At 48.0% G+C, this 25,469-nt stretch overlaps 1 protein-coding gene across 1 annotated transcript in view; it reads right to left on the bottom strand.

Moving 5' to 3' along the window:
- The window catches only part of SLC4A9 (solute carrier family 4 member 9), a 61,210-nt gene extending 50,823 nt beyond the window's left edge, over positions 1-10,387 (bottom strand). The window contains exons 1-2 of the mRNA XM_077309882.1: positions 10,022-10,387; positions 2,090-2,250 (exon numbers count right to left, since the gene is read on the bottom strand). Coding sequence (XP_077165997.1) covers positions 2,090-2,250; positions 10,022-10,311 — 451 coding nt within the window. The 5' untranslated portion in view covers positions 10,312-10,387. The remainder of the gene's footprint in view (positions 1-2,089; positions 2,251-10,021) is intronic.
- Positions 10,388-25,469: the final 15,082 nt, after the last annotated feature.

The raw sequence follows: 25,469 nt of genomic DNA, 5'->3' as shown, positions 1-25,469 counted from the left end.
AGAGTAGAATATGTGGCACTGAGTCAGGCACTAATTGGCAAAATTTACAAAGTCTGTTCTCAATTGGTACATTGCTGTATCTGCCTGCTAGGACAGCTGATGGGAAGATGCTTAATCTAGCAAGCATAAAAGCACGATGGAGTGGGTTAATAAGACTTTGCATATAAGTAGCTCCCTGACCTGTGTTGGAAGTAAGGCCGAAGAAGCGGGAGGAACAAGTCCGGAAATGGAAAATCTAAGCACCTTCTCCCGTTTGTGTGCTGCTCTGAGGCAGATTGAGACTGAGTGAACCTCCAGTTTGCATTTTGTCTTGAAAGAACATTCAGAATTATATTTTTCACAAACAAGTGTTGTTCTCTCTTATGCTGTGTAGGTAGGCAAAGAATTTCTTATACATAAAGCCATGGTTCTTCCTCGTGATGCTTGAGTTCACGCAACTTGTGAATTTCCTGCATTCTGCAGAGGGTTGGTCTTCCAACTCTATGATGCTATGAACTCTATCAACCAGTAGATAGAGACAATTTCAACTCAATCTACTGGCTGATTTTATACATATTCAGAGCTATTGGAAAGTTGTATGTCTGTGTGTGTATACATATATATGTTTGTGTGTACATACATATAAACACACAACGTTTATATATATAAATCTTTATTCTTATAACCTGTCCTTCCCACGGAGCTCAGGGTGAGTAACGTTAATTGATAAGATACAGTCAAATAGCATTAAAATCACTATTACATACAAATATATTACAACCTCCCCAAGATATACACTAGTTGGTTGAGCATTAAAGAGAATTTTGTTCTTTAGTGCAGGGGTAGTCAACCTGTGGTCCTCCATGGACATCTGGAGGATCACAGGTTGACTACCCCTGCTTTAGTGGATGGATCTCCCTTTGTGCTTCAATGGATACTTCCCAATAGGTGTTTCTGCGGGAAAGGAGAGGCCAGCCAAGGTAATGTTAGTGGGTGGTATGGTCCCCTGGCTTCAACTGTAGGCCTGGCAGAATAGCTCTGTCTTGCAGGCCCTGCAGAACTGAGGTCCCACAGGGCCCTGATCTCAGTTGGCAGAGCACTCCACCAGGCTGGGGCCAGGGCCGAAAAAGCCGGTTTCTCCTCTTCAGTCTGCCCCTGAAGTCCTCTTTGGGAGGCATAATGGGAGACGCAGTCACGCAGATATGATAGTCCCAGACCGTTTGCCTAGACATGATGAGGAAGGCTCTCAGCCTCACCTCCCTCACAGGGTGTCTGTTGTGGGGAGAGGAAAGGGAAGGTGATTGTAAGCCACTTTGAGACTCCTTCGGGTAGAGAAAAGTGGCATATAAGAACCAACTCTTCTTCTTCTAATTGGACTATTTTGGGGGGTGAATCTGCACTGGGCTTTTTATCCCCAATAACCCTGAATTAAAGTAAAGCATCTACACATTATTTGATTTCCATTTTGATATTTAGCTGCTGTCTCCCCTCCCCCACTCCTGCTTCTGCAGGAAAAGAAAGATGAACAAGCAGTCTCATGCTCCACTTGCCCATCCCTTGGCTTGCTCTGGCTGTGGACTTGGGAGTCAAAAGGCAGGAAATAAAGCACTCTCCAGCCTTGTGCTCCATCAATGCCAGCTGGAGCTTCAACCAACCCTCCCCCCTCCAATTGTGGGAAGGTGACCAAAAATTGGAACCATGAAAATGCAGAGGGGCAACATGTTTAAAATCGGGAAAAAGATAGATGGGGGTTCAAATCTACCAGAATTTGGCAAGATTTACAGTGGAAAAAAATGTGAGTGCAGATTCTACCCGGGTTGAGTTTTTCTCCTCTTTTGTTATTTGCTGCACAGTTGGAGGGTTTGCCACAGCTGGCTTGGCTTGGCTTCACCAAAGGCAGACATAGGTCAGACCCTTCCCTGCACCAGATCCAGACAAACCCAGGCAGGGCAACTTCCCCCCAAACTAACAGTGTTGTGGCCAAGGCTACATGAGTATATATGCCTGGCTATTAAGTGTCAGGGTTCCGCTTAAGGAGCTGCCAGTAACCCAACACTCAGTCACAGAAGGACACGTCCCAAGGAAGGCAGGACAGCCAATGGCCACATACCAACTATTTGCTTGAAACTGCGGGCATCCAGGTCTAGGAGGACAGCTCCTTTCCGTATGCACGTCCGTAGTTCAAACAAGCTATGCAGGGACAGTGTAGTCACATGAGGTTTGCTCCAGCGTTCTCCTCCATCTTCCACTTTCTCTTCAAATTTAATCCATCTGCAATGAAAAGAGCTGAGTTAGTCCCATGACTGTGGCTCTCAGCATGCTGGGGAAATAAGCTTTTCTCACATCTCATGCACGTTTCCTTTTCTCGGTGAAAACATTCTAGCCCTTGGGGTTACTAAGGGAAGCTTGAATATGATTCAAACCACCTAAGAAACATAACTGGACTGAGCACATTTGGCTCTTGTTCATGTCAGGCAAGTTCATTTCCTTCCCCACCTCGATCATTCTCAGAGTTTAGATGTTCACTTCTTGGGTCAAGAACCCATGTTTTTGCTTCCCTTACTTTATAAGGCCTTGTTGACAAGAGCAGAGAGGCTGTCATATTGGCCAGGGAAGTCCCTGCATGGCCACTAGTGAGCAGGAGCAAGTTGAGCGCCACCCTGGCCCGCTTGGCTCATCCCAGGCCATGGTAAAAACAACAACAAGGGGTGTAGCTAGGCTGGACAATCAGGTAATCTAGCTGCTGGCTTGGCTTCGCCTGATGGCAGCATGGGCCAGATGGGGACACTGGTCAGTTCCCATGTTGTGGATGGCCTGGTCAGCCGTGCCTCTGTGGTGTATCAGTTGCGCTGTCCTACGCGGTCATTTGGGTGGCTCGGATGGAGAACCAGCCTTGAGTTCAAGCCGCTTGTTCCCTTTGACATCATTGTGGACGTCCAAGGTCCCAGCTCAGAATCTCACATTTTTGTCTCCTGGGATTCATGCATTTTCTGAAAAGATCAGGAAAGTGGGAGAAGTCCATTTCACTCTTCCCTCCTACCTAATACTTCCCCTCCACTAGTTAGCATTGGATTGTATCCCACCGCTAAGCTCAGCAAAGTCCACACTCAAGGCAAAGAGGCCAATGTCTTCCTCAGAGAGAGATGCAGTCTGTGCCCATTTCATAGCCAGGAACACCGATTGCATGGCTGGGGGACTACCTCTGCAGCAATCACCCTTAAAAGTCCCACCTCTCCTCCAGGGCTTTGGACCAATTCTTATGACTTAGACAAGTCCAAGTGATTGTCAGCCAATCAATGGAATACTATGGGAGGGGGGGTTCAGATGGGTGAGGAAACCTTTTTTAAACTTTTGGGACAGGGATTTTGTGACTCTAGGGTCCCCACAGGTGGGTGGGGGCGGGGTTGCCAGATGCAGGTTGGGAAACTTCTGGAGACTTGGGAGGGCTGGGGGGACAAGGCCAGAGAGCCCATCCTTAAAAGCATCCATGGGAACTGATCTCTCTACTCTGAAGATTCCAGGGGTCCCCCCAGTCCCACCTGGAGGCTGGCATCCCAATGGGGCTCTGTCTGGGAAGGAGCATCAGTGTAGTCAGGCTTTCGTTTGGCTTCTTACTTAGGGTTTGGGAGTGGGCTTAGGGAAGAAAGTTTATTATAGTGATCCAAATAAGTGTCTTCTTGAAGCCCCATCAGTCCTACCTGCTGCAGTGCTGGTTTGGTGCTCAGGTGCTCTGTGGGAGAAGAGCAGCCTTGAACCTGCTGAGGTGCCCTGTCCAGAGAAGGGGAATCCAATCTCCCATTGGGGGAGTTTCCCTTTATTTGAGAGCCAGCATTACGAGAAAGTCAGGCTTTCTCAACCAAGGTTTCACAAAACTGTGAAGTTTCTTGAGTACCCTGGATGGGTTTCCTGAATGGGTGGGAGTTGTGTCTATATATATTTTTATATGTTAGACATTTATCCAATGATATGACCTTATATGATCCTGTCAACCCCCACTCCCCATGGCCAATGATGGGCCTGGAAGGGATGGGAAGGGGCCACAAGAGGGCGTGCCTGCAGCTCTGCTTCCTAACCATATCCTGCACGACTGCACCACTTCTGGGATTTCTTGAAGCCTGAAGAATGTTTTAGGGTTTTTTCAACAGTAAAAAAAGTTGAGGAAGGTTGATCTAAGTTATCCACACATCATATATACCTTCTGAAATACTTTATTTTCTCTTAGATGAGCCTTTGTTATCCATCTCCGTGTCCTGTCTGTCAGGCCAAAGACGTTGTTGCAGGGGTCTCTGTTGACCTCACAGATCAGTCCAGCAAAGACCTTCAGGGAGCACAGAGCTTCCACACCACCAGTCTCTCTCTTACAGCCTGTGTCCCCCTGCTTGTGGGCAGTTAGGGGATAAAGAATGTCTAGGAGAGTCCAGAATGGTGCACTGGGGGTTCTTTGGTACAGAAGGCAGCTGCCTCAGAGGCTCACCCCCCCCCCCCCGTAGCTGCCACAATTTCTTGCAGCCAAAGGGGGCTGAAGGGCCAGGCGGTGACTTGCCTCTGGGCCAAGACAAAAATTGAGAGAGAAGTCAGCAGCACCCAATGGAAGGAAGCCAGCAAATTCCCAGAAATAGGTCAAGGCAACCCGGTGGCCTTTTCCCTCTGGGCACAGCAGTATCGTTCTCGTGTTCAATGCAAACTTGGCTACCCGCTCTGTTCAACCGGCAAAGAGCTGAATTCGGCCTTCGTATGAAGTTGGGTTTTCTAATCATTCCATCACAGTCCATCGCAAAAACAAAGGATGGTAAACGGTGAATAATATTCTACTCTAAATTTCCCAGTGACTCTATCATTCTCACCCATGGCCTTCTACTTCCAAAAACATTCTGCATGAGGAAGAGTTAAATTTGGCCGTGCACCTTCATGCCTGAAAAGCGCATGTTGCCGCAAAAGCAGCATGCGTTGCTTCTTTGCACTTTTGACTGAAATTGTGCATCATAAAACACACCTGCAGATCAGCCTCCCTTTGTGGGTCTCAGTGGGTTTTTTATGCCAATAAAAGGTTACTGACTGACTGACTGACTGACTGACTGACTGAGTGGGTTAACAGCCTAGTACAAGTGCACTAAAGTCTGGGGTCTTCCAACCTGCGGGACCACGTTCCCCCAAGCGAGTTTAAGATCGAGTGAGCAGAACTTTCTCAAGATGCCCTGCCCCAAGGATGTCAAACTGGCCTTGACCTTTTTGGCCCTGGCTCCAGCCTGGTGGAACACTCCTCCTGGGGGGATCAGGGCCCCACGGGACCCGGGACAGTTCTGCAGGGCCTGCAAAACAGCTGTCAGGCATCAAAATTCTGCCAGGCATTGAAATGACGTTGAAATTCTGGCCTCCTTACCCCAAAGATTGGCTTTTACCATATTTGATATCTCGACTGCCCCAGGTGGTTTTAAGGCAGCTTTAAATTAATCCAATTTTGAATGTTTTAAAATGAATATTTTAATGTGACAATTATTGTATGTGTGCATATATGTATGTATGTATGTTTGTGTGTGTGTGTGTGTGTGTGTGTGTGTATGTGCTAGTATCAAAGCCCACTTTAAAAATGGGCTTTGAAAGGTGCGGCAGGCAGGAGGGCGTGAGAGGGTGGCCACAGCTCGCTTTGGCCCGCAAAGCAGGCTGAAGGGAATGGAAAGCCCCTCTTCCCGCCAGCGGTGCTGCTGCGGGAGGCTCCCTTTGGGCTGGCAAGCACTCTTTCCGCAGCGAGAGCACTTCCTGGCCTAAAGGGAGTGGGAAGGCCCCCTTCCCTGCCAGCGGTGACAGGGCTTTGCGGCCCACAGGGAGGCTGCAAACTCCCCCCCCCCCGCTCCCTCCCAGCAGGAGCGTATTTGCAGGCTCCATTGCTGCCTCTCTCCTTGTGGGCGACAATGGAGGCCGCAGCCACAAGGCTTCTAGCAGGCAAGGAGAGAGAGTGGGACCTGGACGGATAGAGCCCTGGACAGTCTCCTCCCAGGAGGCTGCTTTAGGGCTATTTTTGTGTTTACCACCTGTACCACAGCAGCAGGAGATTGCACGTATGGAGGCCTGAACATTCAGGAATGGTCAATTTCTCTCAGGCCATTTCCGCACAAGGAAAATGTTCCTGGACAGCCCTTGCATATTGGCGGCATATAACTGGGTCGCAATTTGGCCATTTTTAATACATAATTTTGGGAATCCAGTGAACTGGATTTACCTCCCTAAATTGCACCAACCACCGGCGAGCAACCAGTGAGCCACCAGGGAAAAGGACCTCTGGAGGGGGAAAGGTGCAGTAGTCTCAACAGCTTTGTCCTGCCCTCACACCTGCCCTCCCCTCTCCATTTCCTGCTCCAAGTAATTTAAAAATATAGCGCAGTCCATGTTGCAGCATGACTGCAAACCTACATTGTCAAAGGTGAAATAAAATCTTCTTTAAAGTGTTCACGGTCTTTTTTGGGATCAGGCAGGCAAAATACAACCCCTTTCCTGTTTTCTGGAGGTGGGGAATGAGCTGGAAAAAGGTAGGGGGCAGATGATCAGGCTGCCAATCATACAGGGGCCTGAGCACCTTGTTTTAAAGCCAACCATTAGCTCCCTGCCCATCACAGCCGCTGAATGGCTGTGCAGGTTAGATGGTATCCTGTTCAACAGAGCTTGTGCCTGAAAAGTTGAAAAGTTGCTATTACAGTTGAATATAATCTTGATTCCGGCATTTTGCGGCTGGTCCCAACTCCTGTGGCAGCCGATTGGGATTGTGCCCAAAACCCTTTGTCAGAATCCCAAAGGTGCTCATGGGCACAACACGGTTGTGGGATGCTGGGCTAGATTGTCACAGGGTGGGTGCAGAAAGATTAACTGACGCAGAGAGAGACAGGGTAGGGTTGCCAGATCCAAACTGTGGGATTCCTGGAGATTTGGGGATGGAGAGTATACTTCAGGAGGACAGGTACTTCAGTGGGGCATATTGTCCAAGAAGCTATCCTCCAAACCAGGGGTAGTCAAACTGCGGCCCTCCAGATGTCCATGGACTACAATTCCGAGGAGCCCCTGCCAGCATTCGCTGGCAGGAGCTCCTGGGAATTGTAGTCCATGGACATCTGGAGGGCCGCAGTTTGACTACCCCTGCTCCAAACCCTCCATTTTCTCAAGGTTAGTCTGGAGCTGAGCTGTCATTCTGGGGTTTCTCCTGGTCCTACCTGGAGGCTGGTGGCATTTCAGAAAGCAGAAGTCCTCCGTTTCCAAGTGAAGCTGCTGACTCATTTTAACAGTGAACGTATTAAAGGTTTATTGCTTACAAGCACAGTGGAGCAAGCTTGACTTCCTGATAGTACCAAAGTAGTTACTTTTCTGGTTTTACTTTTAATTACGTATGCACGGGATTGCTCCCCACAAAATGCTGTAGGGAATGACCATTCGACAGCCAATTGCTGCAAGATGTTAGCTGTAAGAACTAAAGGGCTGGAATCTGCAAACATCGCAGACCAAATTTTTTGTTAAACCTGCATGTCTATGACTACGTGCTCTGTGGCTGAAGCTGTGCAAAAGATGACTTGTTAAAACTGGATGCTTACAATTTAAAATCTCATATTGTACACAATATGGACACCGATTCCAGATTCCTTTTTGCACCCCTCCCTCAAAAATGCAGGGGCACAGAATGGCCAAAGGGCAGCGTAAAGGCTACCTTTGTATGCAAACACAACCCAGGAGACTTTACAATGTGTTTCCTGTTTACACAATGGGATAATACAGTTTCCATACAGGAGTGGATGTTTATGCATCTGCGCAAGTTAAACATTTTCCATCCTAGAATTCTACTACATGTGTCTATCCGGCCTGAGTTGAAAATCCAGAGGGGCATCTCTTTCTCTCAAAGCAGTGGCTGGCAGCTCAAATCAAGCAATCTGGAGCTCGGATAAAGTCCACAGAAAACACTCCGAGCTGGGATCAGAAATTTCCCCCTTCAAAAACCCCCCCAAACTCATGAAGTGGCCTTAGGCAAGTCATTTTCTCTCCTCAGTCCCTCGATTAGCAATATATGGTGACAATGATACAGGCCTACCTTGCTGGGTTGTTGTAACACATGTATTAAGGTAATGCATGCAATGCTATTTCAACCATGAAATCACTATATAAATGCTAAGAAGGAGGGGAGGACGGACAGTTATTGTACATGCTCACAAGCCACCCCCCAAGGATACAGTCCACACAGGGTGCCAAGATGCCTGAAGCAACATAGGCTTCAACGGTGCTATAATGTGAAAGCCAGCAAACATCAGGCAGCACAGATCACTCATGAAAGTGAGCCAAGCCAGAAACTACAGCCTCCATAAACCTGTCGAATGCTTTGTAGAAATCATTTATCATTCCAAAACATTTAATTTTTTAGATGTGGCTTGTCAGACGGCATGCTAGGAAAGACCACGAAAAAAGTTTTCAAGAGCTGCCCATCACAAATGCATCGCAGCTACCACAACTCGATTTGCCAACCCCACCTGGCATTTTCTCAGAATCACAACTGACCCCCACCGCACCCCTATTACAAAGATCAGTTCCCCCTATAGAAAATGGCGGTTTGAGAGGATGGACTTGAGGGTGTGGACCTCACCATTCACGCGTGGATGCCAGTGAAAACAGGGCCAATTTAGGGTTTCCAGCTGCAGAAGGCCTGGGGGTCTGGGGCAGTGCCAGGGGAGGGCAGAGTTAGGGAGGATGTGAAGATGGGCCTGTTTTTATACCCCACATTTCTCTATAAGGCACCACAAAGCTTCCTTATGAGGCACCTTATGAGGTCAGAGGAGCTAGCCCTGAGAGAACTACGAGTGGCCCAAGGTCACCCAGCAGCCGTCATGTGGAGGATCAGTGGGGAACCCCAGTCTGATTCTTCAGATCAGAGTCCGCCTCTGGATGTGATCTTTTGCCATATAATCGCACACACCCCACAGCTGCCATTTTCTCCAGGGGAACTGATCTCATTAGTCTGGAGGTCAGCTGTAATTCCAGGAAAACACCAGACCCCACCTGGAGGGTGGCAACCCCAGGCTAGCCTAAAGCCACTGAACTAAGCCTTGGCTGAGATGTGGCTCCGAGTTCTTGTTCTCAGCCTCTAGACTGCACCAGCTCCAACACAAGACCTCAGGGGCTCCAGGATCTTAACTGGGCAGAGATGTGCCAGCTCTAGGTTGGGAAATACCTGGGAATCTTGGAGGAAGAGCTTGAGGAGGGAGGGGTTCAGGAGGGGAGAGGGGCCCCAGTTTTGGGAATGAAGCCTGGGGAGGACAGGGACCTCAGAGTCTGCCCTTTCCTCCACCCCTTTTCTCCAGGGAACTGATTTCTGTACCCTGGAGAGGAGCCGTAATTCTGGGGGATCCCCAAGTCCCACCTGGATGCTGGCATCCCTACTGGAGAAGCAGTATACAAATCTTCCACCCAAACCCCAGGAACATTATTATTATTATTATTGATTTATTGATTTATTATGTTTATAATACTCCCTTCCTGGAGGCTCAGGGTGGTTTAGCTAAAACGTAGAAAACAATACAAGAATTATACCAGTCTGTAGATGAGAAAGAAGTTCCTCCTACCTGCAGCCCTAGTGAAAGCATGCTGGGATCACAAGGTCCTGCAGAAGGTTCTAGGAAACCCCGCTCTGAAATTTCAGAAGCTTCCATGCTCAGCCAGCCACTGGTCCCTCTTGGCTTTCCATGAGCTCCGACAGAGACATTTGCTAGGAATGCTGGCTGCCGGGGGGGTCCTGGGGATCCCCAAGAACTACACCTCATCTCCAGATGAGAGAGACCAGTTCCCGGGAGAAAACAGATGCTTTTGGAGGGGGACCTTGTGGCCTTGTTCCCCACCGAGGTTCCTGTCCTCCCCAGGCTCCATCCCCAAATCTTCAGGAATTTCCCGTACCTGGCTACCTTACCCCCCCCCCCCCGCCTTCCCTGCCATTGGCCAGGGAAGACCTGGCCACCCTAGGCCCTTTCCTCCACCCTGCTCCCCAGGCTCCCAGGGCCTGCATGGGCAGTGTTGGCCTTACCTGGCCGTCTGCCTCCACTGAAGTCCCTCCAGGGTGCTGAAGAGCTCAGACAGCTGTATGAAGAGCACCGGGTGGCCGGCCTCTTCGGCCTCCTCTTCCTGCCTCAGCATCAGGCTGACCCTCTCTGCTGCCGAGGAGGTGCTGGAGGTGAAGATGCTTCTCCCCACTGCCTGGCAGATGACCACGGAGTTGCGGCTGGGCGGCTCCTGCTCTGCCCTGCCGCTGCTGCTCCTGTGCTCCGCTTCCATGAGGCTGTCCTTGCCCGCTTCACCTGTCTTTGCTTGGGACATGCTGATCCAAGACCCTTCCCCCTCTGGCACCCCCTCCCTCCAGCTGTCAGTCGCTCCCTTCTCCCCTTCGTGGCGAGGCTCCTGGGCCCAGCAGAACAGGAACTGAGCCGGTCCTGGACATTGTGTTTTTATAGGAGCCCAGGAACCTGTTCAGGCCAGAACCAGAGAGGGGAAGAACAAAGCCCCAAACAGTCTTATCAGGAAGAGGAGCCCCGTCCGGCAGGCACAGGTCGGAACTTGCTGACGCAGCCCCATCCTGCCCACCTGGTCACAGAGACTGCTCTGCTGCCCGCATGGAGGGGAGCAGCCTTGTTGACAGGGGACCACTATTGGAAGCACCGGCCAGGGCAGTCCGTCCAGGGGAACGCTGAAATTGGAGACAAGAAAGCGTGGAGGGGGAAGGTGGAGAAACCTGACACATCTGAGCCTTGGAAAGGGAGGGGGCCTGGAAGGATCTGCAGGAGCTAAAAAGTGCCAAGTGCTCAGTGCTCCTCTGAGGCAGGGGTCCCCATGTGGGCTCCAAGGGATGCGGAGAGATGCGAAGGGACATGGCCTCCACAGCTCTGTCTTAGGATCCAGACTTCTCTCTCACCTGTGTCTTCTTGCTTGAGTGGAGACCTGCAACCCTAGGGTCTCTGTCGAACAGCCCAAATTCAGTCTTAAGCACTAGTCCAACTGGTCCCAGTTGGGTGCCAGTGGCTGTCAGGAGAGTGGGTGGGTGGGAGGGGGGCTTGGGGAATGTCTTCTGCTGTTCTCCTAGTTCCCTGTAGATGGCACTAGCTTAGCATGGCCAGAAAAATAAATTTTAAAGATTTGTAAAGTGTTGTTTTTTTAATTTCTGATATGATATGGTAGGAAAGAGGGAGGGTTGGAGGGGGTCATTGCTTTTCAAACTTAAATATTGCTAATCCTTTTTGCATTAATTTTGACTTCCACCCACCGTGTACCAAATATTTTAAAATTTATTTTTCAACTTTTAGCCCACTCTTCTCCAGGGGGGCTCAGGGCAGGTTACTTCAACACAATACAGTTCTATAAAATTTACCTATAAAACTTTCCTATGCAATTCCACTGGGGGCGGGGCGGGGCAGGGCGGGGAAGAGGGTACTATTTTTCCGTTTTGCATTTTGAAGCTCCAGAAAAAGTCGTCCCTCGTTTAGTTTCTCACTCTGGTGATTTTGGCCGCAACTATGCACTGCAGAGATATTCTGAGATTGCTTAATATAAAGTTCTTTAAAAACCCAATCATTAGCGATGGTGAATCACCTGCCTGTTTTGCCATGAGCCATCAGCAGCCTCCCTCATGCCTGTCACAATGCAGGTACCAGCGGAGCCCATTTCGAACTTCCTGGGAAAGTATCGTGAATGAGCAGGCCTGACCTACATGCATCCATTGGGGTGGGAACACCATTTCTCTATGCATGGGGCTATCGGGGGGCAATCAGAAACCGGGCACAGAGGCCTGTCCCTCGGGGGAGAGCTTGCTGCCACATTTCCCCACTGCAACCACCCACGCTCACAATATATACTTAAAAGATTGAAAGGGGCTTTGGAGAAGCATCCGTTCTGTTGGGACAAAGGCTGTGCCCCCCCCCCGCCCCGGGAACCCTAACATCCTGTGATTGAAAAGTCAGTCCATTATGGTTTCCATACACAAAGGGAAAACAAACTGCACTGGCACAAGAAGACAAAAACCCGTTTGCTCAGGAGTTGGGGAGCGCAGATGCTTGGTGAATATTGGATCACTTTGTCTGCAAACGGGCAACCTTATCTATGTGTCTAGAGGCCAATAGGAACCGGTGGGGATGTGAGCCAGGCGAATGTCAGCACACCCAGTAGCAAGCTTCACCTTGCTGCAAGGCTGAAGTGAGCCAAGGAAGCAGGAGGCTCTCTGCCCTGGCCGTGATTCCTGCTCATGTGACGAGAGACCGGCTCGCCTGCATGTTGCTAAACATCCTGGCAAGTCCTTGAGAGGCCCTGAAAAACATTCTGGGCTGAGACATTTTTTGTGCCCGACATGTGAACTTGGCTCAGCTGGGGAAAACCCAAAACAGGCTCTGGCTCCTGCTCAGGCTAAGCCATGTCGGGTTCTGACGCTTCAATACTGCAAAAAATAGAGGCAAAGAACTGGGGGGAGGAGAAATGAGGACTTGAATGAGAAGGCAATGTTTTTTCCTGAACTGGTCAGTTCACTCCAAAGCCATTATAGCAGCCTTTCTCGACGTTTTTTGCACCATTGAGAAATCCCTGAAATATTCTTCAGGTTTCGAGAAACCTCAGAAGTGGCACAATCATGCAGAATATGGTTGGGAAGCAGAGCTGTGGACACGCCCACCTGGGGCCCCTCCCCTTCCCACCCCTTTAGGCCCATCATTGGCAATTTTGGGAGGTCGGTTGGGTCAATATGACCACATATGGTCATATCTCCCAATAAATATTGGACAATTTTTTAAAAATATAAACATTAATTAACTCCCAACCATTCAGGAAACCTTCCCAGGGCCATCATGAAACCCCAGGGTTTCACAATACCATGGGCTGAATCTGCACTTACTTTGTTTATTCCATTGTGGATCCTGCTGAATCCAGATCAATTTGAACTCGGGTCTTCCTCTTTCCCCCCCCCTCCCCATTGAAACAGAAAAGTGTTCTGCACATGGTTAGGGAAGTTTAGAAGAGGATGGGGGAGCTAAGTACAGCCAGAGCCTCTTTCTTTGTTTTCTTGAAGGGGAGGGGGAGAGATGATTGGAGATAGCAGAGGAGGGAGAGAGAGAAAAACAAGAGGCAAATCTCTTCCGACAGAAGTTAGGGTTTCTGGGAGGTTCTGCTGAGAGAAATTAGGGGCTTCCCCTTTAAGGCAAGCTTGTCACCTGGGCAGCCTTGGCCAATCAGGGCTTCTCTACCACGGAGTTCAGGAACTAATTCGAAGCAGCCGGAGCTCTGCATGTTTTCTCATACTTTCTCATGCTTTCTCATGCTTTCTCTTTCTGATTCTTCAAATATTGAGAGTTAAAACCACTCTAGGATATTGCAGGATAAAGGTTGGGTCACTCTGGATCAATCATGCTTGTTGCAGAGGGAAATTTTAAATCAGACAGAATCAAAATGGATTGGAATAAACGCTCCGTGCAGACTCCACCCACATTGAGGAAGCCTCCTTTATAGTCATTGCACTTCCAAAAACCTTCTCCAAGAGCCTGCTCTGTATGATTCCACCTTCATTTAATTTTTTTTTTACTGTAAACACAATATAGAATGGTGAATACAGATATTCTATCTCTCTCAGAGCCAGTGTGATGTAGTGGTTAAGGAGCAGTGGCTTCTAATCTAGAGAAGCAGGTTTAATTCCCCACTTCTCCACATGCAGCCAAGCTGAGTGACCTTGGGCTAGTCACAGTTCTGTTAGAGCTGTTCTCCTAAAGAAGTTCTCAGCCCCACCTACCTCACAGGTTGTTGTGGGGTGAGGAAGGAAAAGGTGTTTGTAAGCTGCTTTGGGGCTCCATTGGGTACTGAAAAATGGGATATAATAAAACTAGCTCTTCAGGGTGGGCTATACAAATAAAATTATTATGGTGAACCTATCAAGTTTTCAAGGTGAGAGATTCTCAGAGGTGGTGTCTCATTGCATGCCCTTCTATCACAAACCTACTATTCCTTGGATGCCTGCTGATGCTGCTTAGCTTCTGAGCTGGGCACTTCAGCGTCCAAAGCAGCCGTTCGCTCCGCTGACGCCTCCCCCCCCCCCTCATGGCGCTGGCTGTGCTAGGAGCGAACGGCTGCTTCAGATGCTGAAGTGCCCAACCCTCTGGCCTATTCTATAGATAGATGGATGGCATCCCATGATTTTTGGGTCCCTTTGGGCTCATGGCACCAAATTTGTGGAATTGCCTCCTGCACCCCCAAGAGATCAGTCTGTCTCCTATTGTTTGTCTTCTTTCAGCTTCTGAAGACTGTTTTGTTTGGTTTAATCATAGCACCATAGAGTTCGAAGGGGCCAGACAAGGCATCTCATCCAACCCACTGCTCAATGCAGGATCAGCCTCAAGCATCCAGAAGAAGTGTCTGTCTAGCTGCTGTTTGGAACAACCCCAGTAACTGTTATTGGCCTCCCCCCTGGTTTTTCCTGTTATGTCTTCTTTGTATGTTCTTATTGAATTACTGCATATATAATTTATTTTAAATACTCTTAGTACACGTGCTGCCATAAGCCCATTATGCACGGAATGGAAGGTCCGCATTCAGGGTGGAATGGCAGCGGCTAAAATCACCAATTATGCACGCTGCAGGCGGCAACCGGGCGCAGAGTCAACGTATGCCACCGAAAAAGCCGCATTAGCAAGATGCAGAAGAAAGTGGAGTTTCCCGGGATCAGGGCACAACCAGAAGCGGCTCCGGAGTAGCCCCGTGCATAATTGGATACTCTGGGTTTTGCCGCCGTTGCGTTCCGTCCCGTGTGTAAGCAATTTGCTTCGCTTCTTCCTCCTTCGCGTTCTCCATGCCGCCGTTTCAGCGGCCGTGCATAATAGGCCATAGCGAGCACAAAACAGTTGTAATGCTAAAATGCTTTAATGTTGTTTGCTGCCTTGGGTGGAAAGGCAACACAGAAACACGTTAAATCAATAATGAAAGCCCCCTCCCCAATATACTCTTTATAACAAGTGTAAAAGTTTTTATCCTGAACAACTTGTTTTCCTGAAATCTCATACTCTAATAATCAATAAACAAAACCCATTCTCCCATGAATGAGTCATTTTTGGATGGATGGTTCATCCAAATCCACAACTAAACCATCATTCTGGTCAATTTCTGAAATGGACCATCAACGTTAGTATTGTCTACTCATACTAGTGGTGGCTCTCCAGGATCTCAAACTTCCCCATCACCTACCACCTCATCCTTTACACTGGAGATAGCCGGAATAGAACCTCGAATCCCCTGCAGGCCAAGCAAATATTCTACCACTGAGCCACAGCACCTACAACTGATCCTGTTGTCCCCCTGCTTCTAAAGTATATCAGACATTCCAGCAGGTGGCCAAACTCTTCTAAGTGACCTTCTCAAAGAGGAGGCGGATCTGATTCCTTCCAAGAGAAGACAACACACACTCGAGCAGCAGATCACAATCCTGACTCCCAATATAACTTTGGGATGAAAAACACAAATTGAATCCAAGAGCACCTTGAAGACCAACAAAGATTTATGAAAGGGTAGAGCCGAGCCTGTTATATTGGGGATTGTGTCCAAAATGTCTTGCCAGAGCCACTGGATCCTGGGCCAAAACAGGCAATGAGTATGGGGCTCATGGGAATTGTAGTCCATGGACATCTGTAGGGCCACAGTTTGACTACCCCAGCACTAAGGAGTCAAATGCTACTCATACTGAATTTTTCAACATTTCCCCCTATCCGAAGGTAGTTGTGGAGAGATCACATCAGGCTATTGTTTCCAGGTCTCTGATAAACCTTTTCAAATGTTTCATCCAAATCTGTAGCTAAAGGCATTAATCTGGTTTATTTCTGGTTCTCCAACTTCTACTTTTGCTCTGTGCAGGTGCTTTAACTGTATAATGCCCTCCCTGTCAGTGTTTGTTTGATACCTAGTTTGTGTTAGGTGGAAACCTTTTTGTCTGCTAACACGTGTCTTACAGTGCAATCCTAAACAGAATTACACCCTTGCAGAGTTCAGGGTGATCCCAGGCCAAGTCCAACACCGACGTGCAGCCTGATACCAGAAGATTTGGGCAGAAACATTCTCTGGCATCCTTCATAAGCTCAAGCAGCGCACTCACCTCTCTGAGAGGGAGCAGGCTGAAATGATCTAAGAATTTCAGACCCAGCCAGACCCTGCTCCACAGTCCAAATGTCATCCAGGTCAGGCCAAATGCAAACATATGTGTTGGGAAAAAATACCGATGCAAGAATTTACAATTGCTTGGGACTTTGGGTTCAAAGACCTTGGACCCAAAGAAAATAAGAGAAAAAAGAAAAGCTTTCTTCGCCTCCATCGCTGACACTCCAGACCTGTTGGCAACCAGAACAATTTGTGAAGGGGAAACGAGTGAAGGAGGATTTTAGCCGCATACCCTCCCCACGTTAGGTTGATGATGGGCCCAGTTCACAGTTGGAGGAGGATTAAACTGTTTCCTTCATCCAAGCAAAAGACACCACACCCGGGTTTCTCATCCAGGATTGGATTATGAAACTGTTATGCATTCTGAATTGCTGGAGCTTTTTATCCAGATGGATTTCTGCTGATGATCCCATTAAAATGATCAGGGGCTTGGGCTGACTTGCTGTGATCCCTGCATGCCTGGAAGGATCTGTAGACTTAAAGCCCCTTAAGCCAGGGACACCTTCAAGATAAACAAAGTTTAATTTAACACAAAAGCTTATTCCCTGAATTAGACTTTGCCAATTGACTCAAACTTTGTTCTGTTGCTTCAAAACCCACCTGAATCCATCTGCATTTTTAAAAACATTATTTGTACATCTTATCTATTGACACTGTTCCAGTGGCCTTCCTTCCTTCCTTCCTTCCTTCCTTCCTTCCTTCCTTCCTTCCTTCCTTCCTTCCTTCCTTCCTTCCTTCCTTCCTTCCTTCCTTCCTTCCTTCCTTCCTTTTCCTTTTCCTTTTCCTTTTCCTTTTCCTTTTCCCCTCTCTCTTTCTTTCTCCTTTATACCCTTCCTTCTCTCCTCCTTCCTTCCTTTGTTTTGTCCTTCCCACCTTCCCTCCTCACCCCTCACTCCCTCCCTCCCTCCCTTTTCCTTTTCCTCTTCCTCTTCCTCTTCTCCCTGCCTCTCTCTTTCTTTCTCCTTTATACCCTTCCTTCTCTCCTCCTTCTTTCCTTTGTTTTGTCCTTCTCTCCCTTATCCTTCCTTCCTTCCATCCCTCCTTCCTTCCTCTCTTCCTTCCTCTCTTCCTTCCTCTCTTCCTCTCTTCCTTCCTTCCTTCCTTCCTTCCTTCCTTCCTTCCTTCCTTCCTTCCTTCCTTCCTTCCTTCCTTCCTTCCTTCCTCCCTTTTACTGTTATTCCTAGCTGAACATGGATACATCGCAGTAATTACTTTGTTATTGGGGTAAACAATCAGGACAGCTGTCTTAGCCACACCTGAGTATCCCTCCCCAATATGTTGCAAGGCAGCTGAGTCATGCCTTTCCTCGGATGATGCAGCGTTTACTTCCTGAAAGGTGATCCAAGCTGCACCAGAGCTAGATGGCAACTGAACAGCGATCTACAGGGCTGGCATAAGATGCCCAGGAGAAGAGGCGGGGAGACCATCACAGGCATCTGGAGCAAGAAACTGCATTAGGAAACTTGCCCATAGAAGTCCCATTGCTGTCATGCTTAAGTGCCAATTGCTATTTTTAAATTATGTCCAAACATTCAAATTATTTTACAGGTTTTCACGGGCCAGCCTGGTTTGGTGAAAGCCTCTACTGTGAAGTTTGCATTTGTCTGCTGGACATCTGTGCACACTTGCTCTGTCAGGGTGTGAAGGCGCAGACAAGATGGTGTTCTTTGGGGAGCCACCCTAGGGGCCATGCGCCGACCGGACATGTTGTTGCTGAGAGAATGGAATTCTGGGAACTGCACAGAGGCAGGGGAGGGGGAGGACACTTCTGTTTGCAGACAGAGCTAGAGCTCCCAACCCTGCTAAGCCCATTAAAATTTGCCAAATTTAAGATAAATGTGCTATACAATGAGCACATTATAGAGTAGGGGTGGGCAAACTGTGGCCCTCCAGATGTCCATGGACTACAATTCCCATGAGCCCCTGCCAGCATTTGCTGGCATTGTAGTCCATGGACAACTGGAGGGCCACAGTTTGCCCACCCCTGTTATAGACCTAAGCGGTACATTTTAAAAGATGTAAAAGGAAGGGGGTGGGGGTGCTTGTGAAGCCAGATAACATCCAACCAATTCCTGAGCTGGGGGGTGAAGTCCAGATGAAAGACTTGTCCTCATTCTAACAGTAAACTTCAAAGAAACCACCCAGAATTAGGGTTTCCAACTTCCAGGTGGGGCCTGGTCTTGAATGCTAGATCCGTGGATCAATAACTGGGACCGTTGCAGCTCTTTATTGAGTGACAGCTCATGAGACTTCCTTGGAATGTAGTGGGTTCTCCATCTTTGGAAATTTTAAAACAGAGGCCGGATAGCCATACGATGGAGAGGCTGATTCTGTAAAGGTTCAAGGGTGGCAGGTTACAATGGGTGAGCGATAAGGTTGGGAGTGCCCTGCATTGTGCAGGGAGTTGGACTAGATGACCCGGGAGGTCCCTTCCAACTCTATGATTCTATGAGGCATAGTAGAACCAAGACTTCACTGAAAACCCCCCAGAAACCCCAACTTAGATACCCACCGCAGACAATAGATCTTCCCACCCATGCATGCGATTGGCTAGATTAGCACTGATTGATTTAAACTGATAGGGTCAGGCAGACTGGATTCTCGCTGTGCATTGGTCAGTTATGTGCCTGCTTGGATCCTGCCTTGGCCCTCAAGCTCAGGCCTCGCAGACCCATGTGCACAACACGGAAGATCTCCAAAAGTCAGACCTCCAATAGCCCCTGGAGGAAATGGCAGCTTGGGCTGACGGACTCTGACCCACAGGCCCTGCAATCCGCAGACTCCATCCCCAAATCTCCCAGGAATTTCCCACCCCACAGCTGGCTGATCCTGCTCAGAACCCTCTCTAATCCTTATGGGATTTTCACAAAAATAATCTCTCTTGTGAGGAATGTAATGTTGCCAAATGCCAGGGACAATTACTGCAAAAATGACTCCCTTCATGTGAGCAGCTTGAGGCGTGGGCCCTCCTTGTTTGTGAAACTTTTTCCTGGCAAACTGTTGTTTTATCCAAGCTCTATGACATGACGCGACACAAGAAATGTGTGGGGAGTTGTGAAAAAAGAATGCTGTTCTGTGAGAATCTCTGGTACCACGAAGGAAGGAATTTTGCACGACCTGTCGTCAGACTCTTCCACATTCGTTGCAAATGGGTCTTGCAGGAAATGGGAGGGAAGGGAAATGTCGCTGCCTGGCTCAGAGGCTGCAGGAACCAAAACTGAGTTACTGATGGGAAGCTGCACCTGTGGAATTCATGCCCTGGGGTAACTTTCGGTGGAGAGCACTGGCTACTTCAGGCAGCAGTGCATTAGCTATGGGACAAGGATCTGGGGCAGCTGCATCTGTTAAATTTCTTTCTAACTAGACCAGCCTTTCTCAACGTTTTTATCATTGAGAAATCCCTGAAGCATTCTTTGGGCTTCAAATAACCCCAGAAGTGGCGCAATCGTGCAGAAGATGGTTGGGAAGCAGAGCTGTGGACTGCCCCACCCAGGGGCCCCTCCCCTTCCCACCCCATCCAGGGCCATCATTGGCAATTTTGGGTGGGGGGAACCAGGTCAACAGGACTATATATGGTCATATGTAAACCGCCCGGAGCCTCAAGGGGAGGATGGTGAATGAATGAATGAATGAATGAATGAATGAATGAATGAATGAATGAATGAATTTCACCTGATAAATATTTAACAAATTTTTATATATAAATTAACTCCCACCCATTCCAGGGCCATCAAGGAACCCTGGGTGAGAAAGCCTGGCCTAAACACATCTCGCAGCTAAGTGAAACCTCCATGTCTGGAGGTAGGAAATACAACAGTCAGACGATTCCTAGAATGCAAATGACTCCCAAGCCATGTCATCTTTAACAATCCCATGGAAAACAGTTGAACATAGGAAGCTCAGGTTTAGTCACATGCACTGGCTCTAGTGTTGCCACCCTCCAGCTGATGGCTGGAGATCTCCCAGAATTGCAACTGGTCTCCAGACACCAGGCACCCCTGGAGAAAATGGCTGCTTTGCAAGGTGGCCTGAATGGAATCATTTACTGCTGGGGTCTCTCCCCTTCCCCAATTCCACCCTCATACATACATTACCATCCATTATGGCTTGCCTCACTTTGGTCCAGAACACACACAAGCCTTTATTAGCATGATAAAAGGGGCAATAGAATTAGTAAAACCATTACAGGCATGCAGAAGTCAAAGGACAACAATAAAATTAATAGAACCATTATACTAACATGTAAATTATGGAAATAAACAATTCTCAACTTTGAAGTTTAACTACACACATCCTAATGGCAGATGACAAAAACATTGCCACCCCCTCAATCAATACAGGGTTCTGCCTGCCCATTAAAAACAGTACTTTAGCCTGGTCAGAAGACCTAGCGAGACTCCACCCCCACCAAGCCCCAAGCCCCAGATCTCCAGATATTTCCAAGCCAGACCTGGATCCCAAATTCCTGAAGGGTAGTGGGAGGCCTTGGAGTGTAAGTGGGGGCATCTCACAACTTGCAGCCTGGCAGGAGACACAGCATGAAGCTCAGCCCTTTAGGTATCCCATTCCATTCTGGGGTTGCGTTTTTGCCCCTTTTGGTGTTGTTTAGCTTGACTGGCAGGGGATTTGACATTTTCCTGCACACCTGGGGTCCTTTCCAGTTTGTAGAAAGATCTGTCTTGCCCATTCATAGCTCCAAAGATACTTGGACATTAGAATATTAGATAGACCAGCTCACCTATTGGGGAAAAAATCATACTACTTTGATCCTTCTTGGGATACCAGCAGCTTAGATAAAACTAACCCTTCAGATGAGGGACTTTCAGTACATTCTGTTCATTCTAATCATGGTACCACAATTTACTCCATAATTAGAAAATAAGAGAATTGTTTAGGTCTGAGCCGTGAGTTGACGTCTGGCAAGAGGTACAGATCCCAGGAATCCAGAACACATTGCAAGATGAAATTTCTGAGAACCCAGAGGGAGTTAATTTATTCTTGGCAGAGTTTAAATGTGCAAGAGAGTTAAGCACTCTTGTCCTTAAAAGAATAAAACAGTTTTATTATGAAGAGAAACAAACTTTTTAATGACTGTCTTCTGTTTTTATTCTGTCTGTTCTAGAGGCAAGCAAGGAGGAAGTGGGCTCAAAGGAGCAGGAAGTCTCTAACTGAGCCAATCACAGGAGGAGAGAATATGTTAACTACACATCTCTTCCTAGGATCTGCATAAGATACTCTTCATATTTTATTAAGTCATGCACACTATCAGTACTAAGACTCTCTCAGCCTCACCTAGCTGATGGGGTGTCTATTGTGGGGAGAAGAAAGAGAAGGTGAATGTAAGCCACCGAAAGCTCTTCTTCTTCTTCTTCTTCTTCTTCTTCTTCTTCTTCTTCTTCTTCTTCTTCTTCTTCTTCTTCTTCTTCTTCTTCTTCTTCTTCTTCTTCTTCTTCTTCTTCTTCTTCTTCACCACCAAGCAAGCTTTTGGTACATACTAAAGGTTTTTCATTTGTCCCAACACCACCCCAGAATTCTTTTCAAGTAACAACAGAGTTTCAACACTTGTTCAGAAAGTTTAGATTAGTTTACGTCTTCAAGGATAAAAATGAGGCAAGTAACAGTGAGACAATTGACATTCCTCTGCAACCAAGGTCCACATTTAACACATACACACACACACACACACACTAAAAAACCTGAGAGCACTTGTGTTCAAGAAATTGGTCTTAGAGGATGTGGGGAAACTGGAACATGCAATATACTGGTCTGGCATAATTTAAATAAAGAGGAGAATAACACATTTAAACAACTCTGTTCATGAGAGGACATGACAAAGAGATGGATGAAGCCTCTGTGCCCGTCCCTTCAGGTGGATGGAGGTGGCTTGTGTATGGACGGGGAGGGAAGATGGGCTGAATGGGGTGTGAACAAGGGTGTGAATGCTGTGGGCAGTGAAAAGCAGGGAATCAAACCCAACTCCTGCCTCCTCCCAGCTCCACCCCCAAAGTCTCCAGGTATTTCTCAGCCCAGAGCTGGCCACCCTAGTCAGCTGCAATGAATGAGATCCTGCACAGACGAGGCCTGACCATACCTACTTTGTCTTCAGCATTTTTCCAGACGATCCTCTAGAGCAGCGGTGGACAAACTGTGGCTCTCCAGATGAGAGGCTCATGGGAATTGTAGTCCATGGAAATCTGGGGAGTCACAGTTTGACCCCCTGTGCTTTAGAGCAGTGATCCCCAACCTTTTTATCACCGGGGACCGGTTAACGCATGACAATTTTACTGAGGCCCGGGGGGGGGGGGAGTCTTTTGCCAAGGGATGTTACCGCCGCCTGAGCCCCTGCTCCGCTTGCTTTCCCGCCGGCACCTGACTTCCTACCGCCCACTGGAGGGCGCTGCCAGCAGCAGTTGCGCAGTGCCACGGCGAGGGAGAGCCCCAGCCATGGCAGCTGCTGGTGAGCACCAGAGGTGAGCCGGCAGCAGAGTGGCAGGGCAGCCCCTGAGGCAGCAGCCAGGAAGGAGGACGAGGAGGAGCCGCGGCCCCGTACTGACTGAGCCATGGACCGATCCCGGTCTCCGGACCAGGGGTTGGGGACCAATGCTCTAGAGGAAAGTAGTCCATGTTTAGTTTCTAAAGAGATCTTTACCACAGCTTCCCAGAGGAGATGCTGACTGATCATTCCAAAAACTAGACAGTGGGTTACGCTGCCTCCCTGTTCTGTGAGCCCAGCGTCATACATTGATAAGATTGCAGTGACCACAGGCAGAGTTTGAAATCCACATGTTCCCCCCTCCCGATCCCCCAGAGTCATATTGGGTAAGAGCTGGGGACTCACATTGATCTCAATCATTGCAAGGAACAAGGCCAGGACGTTCTTTTCCACAAGCCGCCAGTGAACGTAAGGGCAAATATCAACCAATTAAGATACCACAACTGTTCTATCAGGGGTGGTTGTGAATCTGTTGACATGAATGGTGTAACTGTTTTAACATGATCCCTTAAGGTAAAAACCTTTGTTTTAGTTTTACTTTTTACTAGGGTTGCCAGTTCTGGGCTGGGAAATACCAGGAGACTTTGGGGGTGGAGCCATAAGTAGGCGGGATTAGGGGTGGGGAGGGACCTCAGTGGAGTATAATACTAAAGAGTCCACCCTCCGAAGCAGCCCTTTTCTCCAGGGTAACTAATCTAGGGTTGTGTGATTTGGCATCCGGTTGCAGTCAGTGCCGCTCTGCAGGGGGGGAGCTCTGCGCCTACGTGTGTGCATTGGCCGGTGCGCCAGCATCTGTGCCTTCCCCCCCCCCCGGTGCCGTGCTGGCTGCTACCGGCGGGAACAGGCACTTTGGATGCCGAATCGGACCACACTAATCTGCATAGCCTGGAGTTGAAGTAAAAACGGGGAATCCTCAGGTCCCACCTGGGGACTGGTATCCCTACTTTTTAACTTGTGGTGTTGGTTTTAGGCCTCGCAGGGTCCAGACCACAGCTGATTCTATACTTACATTTCCCCCCGCTGTCAATCCTGCTGAATTCAGATTGATTTGAACCTGGGTCTTTCTCCTTCCTCTCCCCCCCAATTGAAACAGAAAGCCTTCTGCACTTGATTGGGGAAGCTCAGAATGGGGAGGGGAGCAGTAGTCATGAAGCTGAACTGTTTTTCTTGAACTGGTAGGGGGGTGGGGTTGGATTGGGTAAAGTCCAACCAGCACTAGTGCTTTATTTCTTCTCTTTTGACTCCCGAACCAGCAGCAGTCTCTCAGAGAACAAGGCAAATCTCTGCTGAGAGAAGTGTGGGCTTCTGGAGTGCAGTCGCTTTAAAACAGGGAGGGAAGCCTTGCAACTGGGAACCAGGAAGTCTTTGAACTGACACCCTGGCCAGTCAGGAAAGACTGCTTTGCTGCGAGGCATGGAGAAGGGAGTTATTTCGAAAAATGCAAATATCTTCACACTTACTGATGCTGGTTTTTCAAATATCGAGGCTTATATCCACTCCTGGATATCACGGGGTCACCACGGATCAATCATGCATGCTGCAGAGGGAAAATGTAAAGCGCCCAAAATCAAAATGGAAAATTCACTGGATTTATTCGGGCTGGGAGTGGATAAAAAGCCCCGTGCAGACTTGACCAAGGTTTTCATGCTAATAAAGTTCTGTCCTGTTTTGGTGTTGGGGTGTTATTGCAAAGATGGCATGTACTTCTACAGTGAAAAATGGGTTGACTAAAATGACAAAAAAAAATCAATCCAATGGCACGTTTAAGACCAGCAAAGATTTATTCAAGGCATGAGCTTTTGTGTGCATGCACATTTGCTCACAAAATGGAACAAGAACCATAATACAGATATAAGGAGAGAGTAAATTAGCAAACAGCATCACAACAACTATGCAGCACGATAATGAAGACTGGCTAGCTCCTTGCTAGAATAACAAAATCTGTCCTTCAGGATCAGTTGTCGTTCACAAAAACATGGGGGAAATAAAAATGTTAGGGTTAGTGATTAATGGCAGATGCTTTCCCAATTGTGGAAAGAAAAAATTAAAAGCGACTTGCTGCTAGTCCCATCCGTCTCCACCCAAGCATGGAAGCATCCCCACAAGCGACAAACCTTGCTGTGTTTAGAGAGTTAGATTCTAAATAACATTACATACATACTTATATCATATCACATCACAACAAAATTAGTGTTCACGTTCTGGGCAGATAAGATTAGAGTAGCATTCTGTTCCCAAAATCATCTGACAGATTCTTCACAAAGCCTATTGTGAAAACAACAGCCTCCTGTGACAGGAATTATAGAGTTGCCAACACTGGGTTAGGAAATTCTTGGAGATTGGGAGATGGGTGGGTTAGGCACTGCAATTTGTGGGGAGGGGCATAATGCTAAGAGTCTACCCTTCAAAACTGCTATTTTCTCCAGGGGAATTGAGCATTGTTGTCTGGAGATCAGCTGAACTTCTCAGAGAAATCCAGGCCCCATCTGGAGATTGCAATCCTAGATATTTAGCAGCAATGTGCACAGCTATGTGTTTTCACTTTAAACATTTTCTTTGTTTTTGTTACCCTTCTTTGTTTTCATTCGAGATTCAGGTGGGTCTCCATGCTGGGTCTGAAACAGCAGAACAAGTTCAATTCCAGTGGCACCTGAAAGACCAACACAGTTTTATTCAACGTAGAAGAAGAAGAAGAGTCGGTTTTTATATCTCACTTTTCACTGCCCAAAGAAGTCTCAAAGTGGCTTAAAATCACCTTCCCTTCCTCTCCCTACAATATTGAGGGAGGGGAGGCTGAGAGAGCCCTGATATTACT

This window comes from Paroedura picta, chromosome 14, assembly GCF_049243985.1.
Source record: "Paroedura picta isolate Pp20150507F chromosome 14, Ppicta_v3.0, whole genome shotgun sequence".
NCBI classification, from domain to species: domain Eukaryota; kingdom Metazoa; phylum Chordata; class Lepidosauria; order Squamata; family Gekkonidae; genus Paroedura; species Paroedura picta.
The sequence above is the reverse complement of the archived record's forward strand: the minus strand, read 5'-3'. Positions and strand labels throughout refer to the sequence as shown.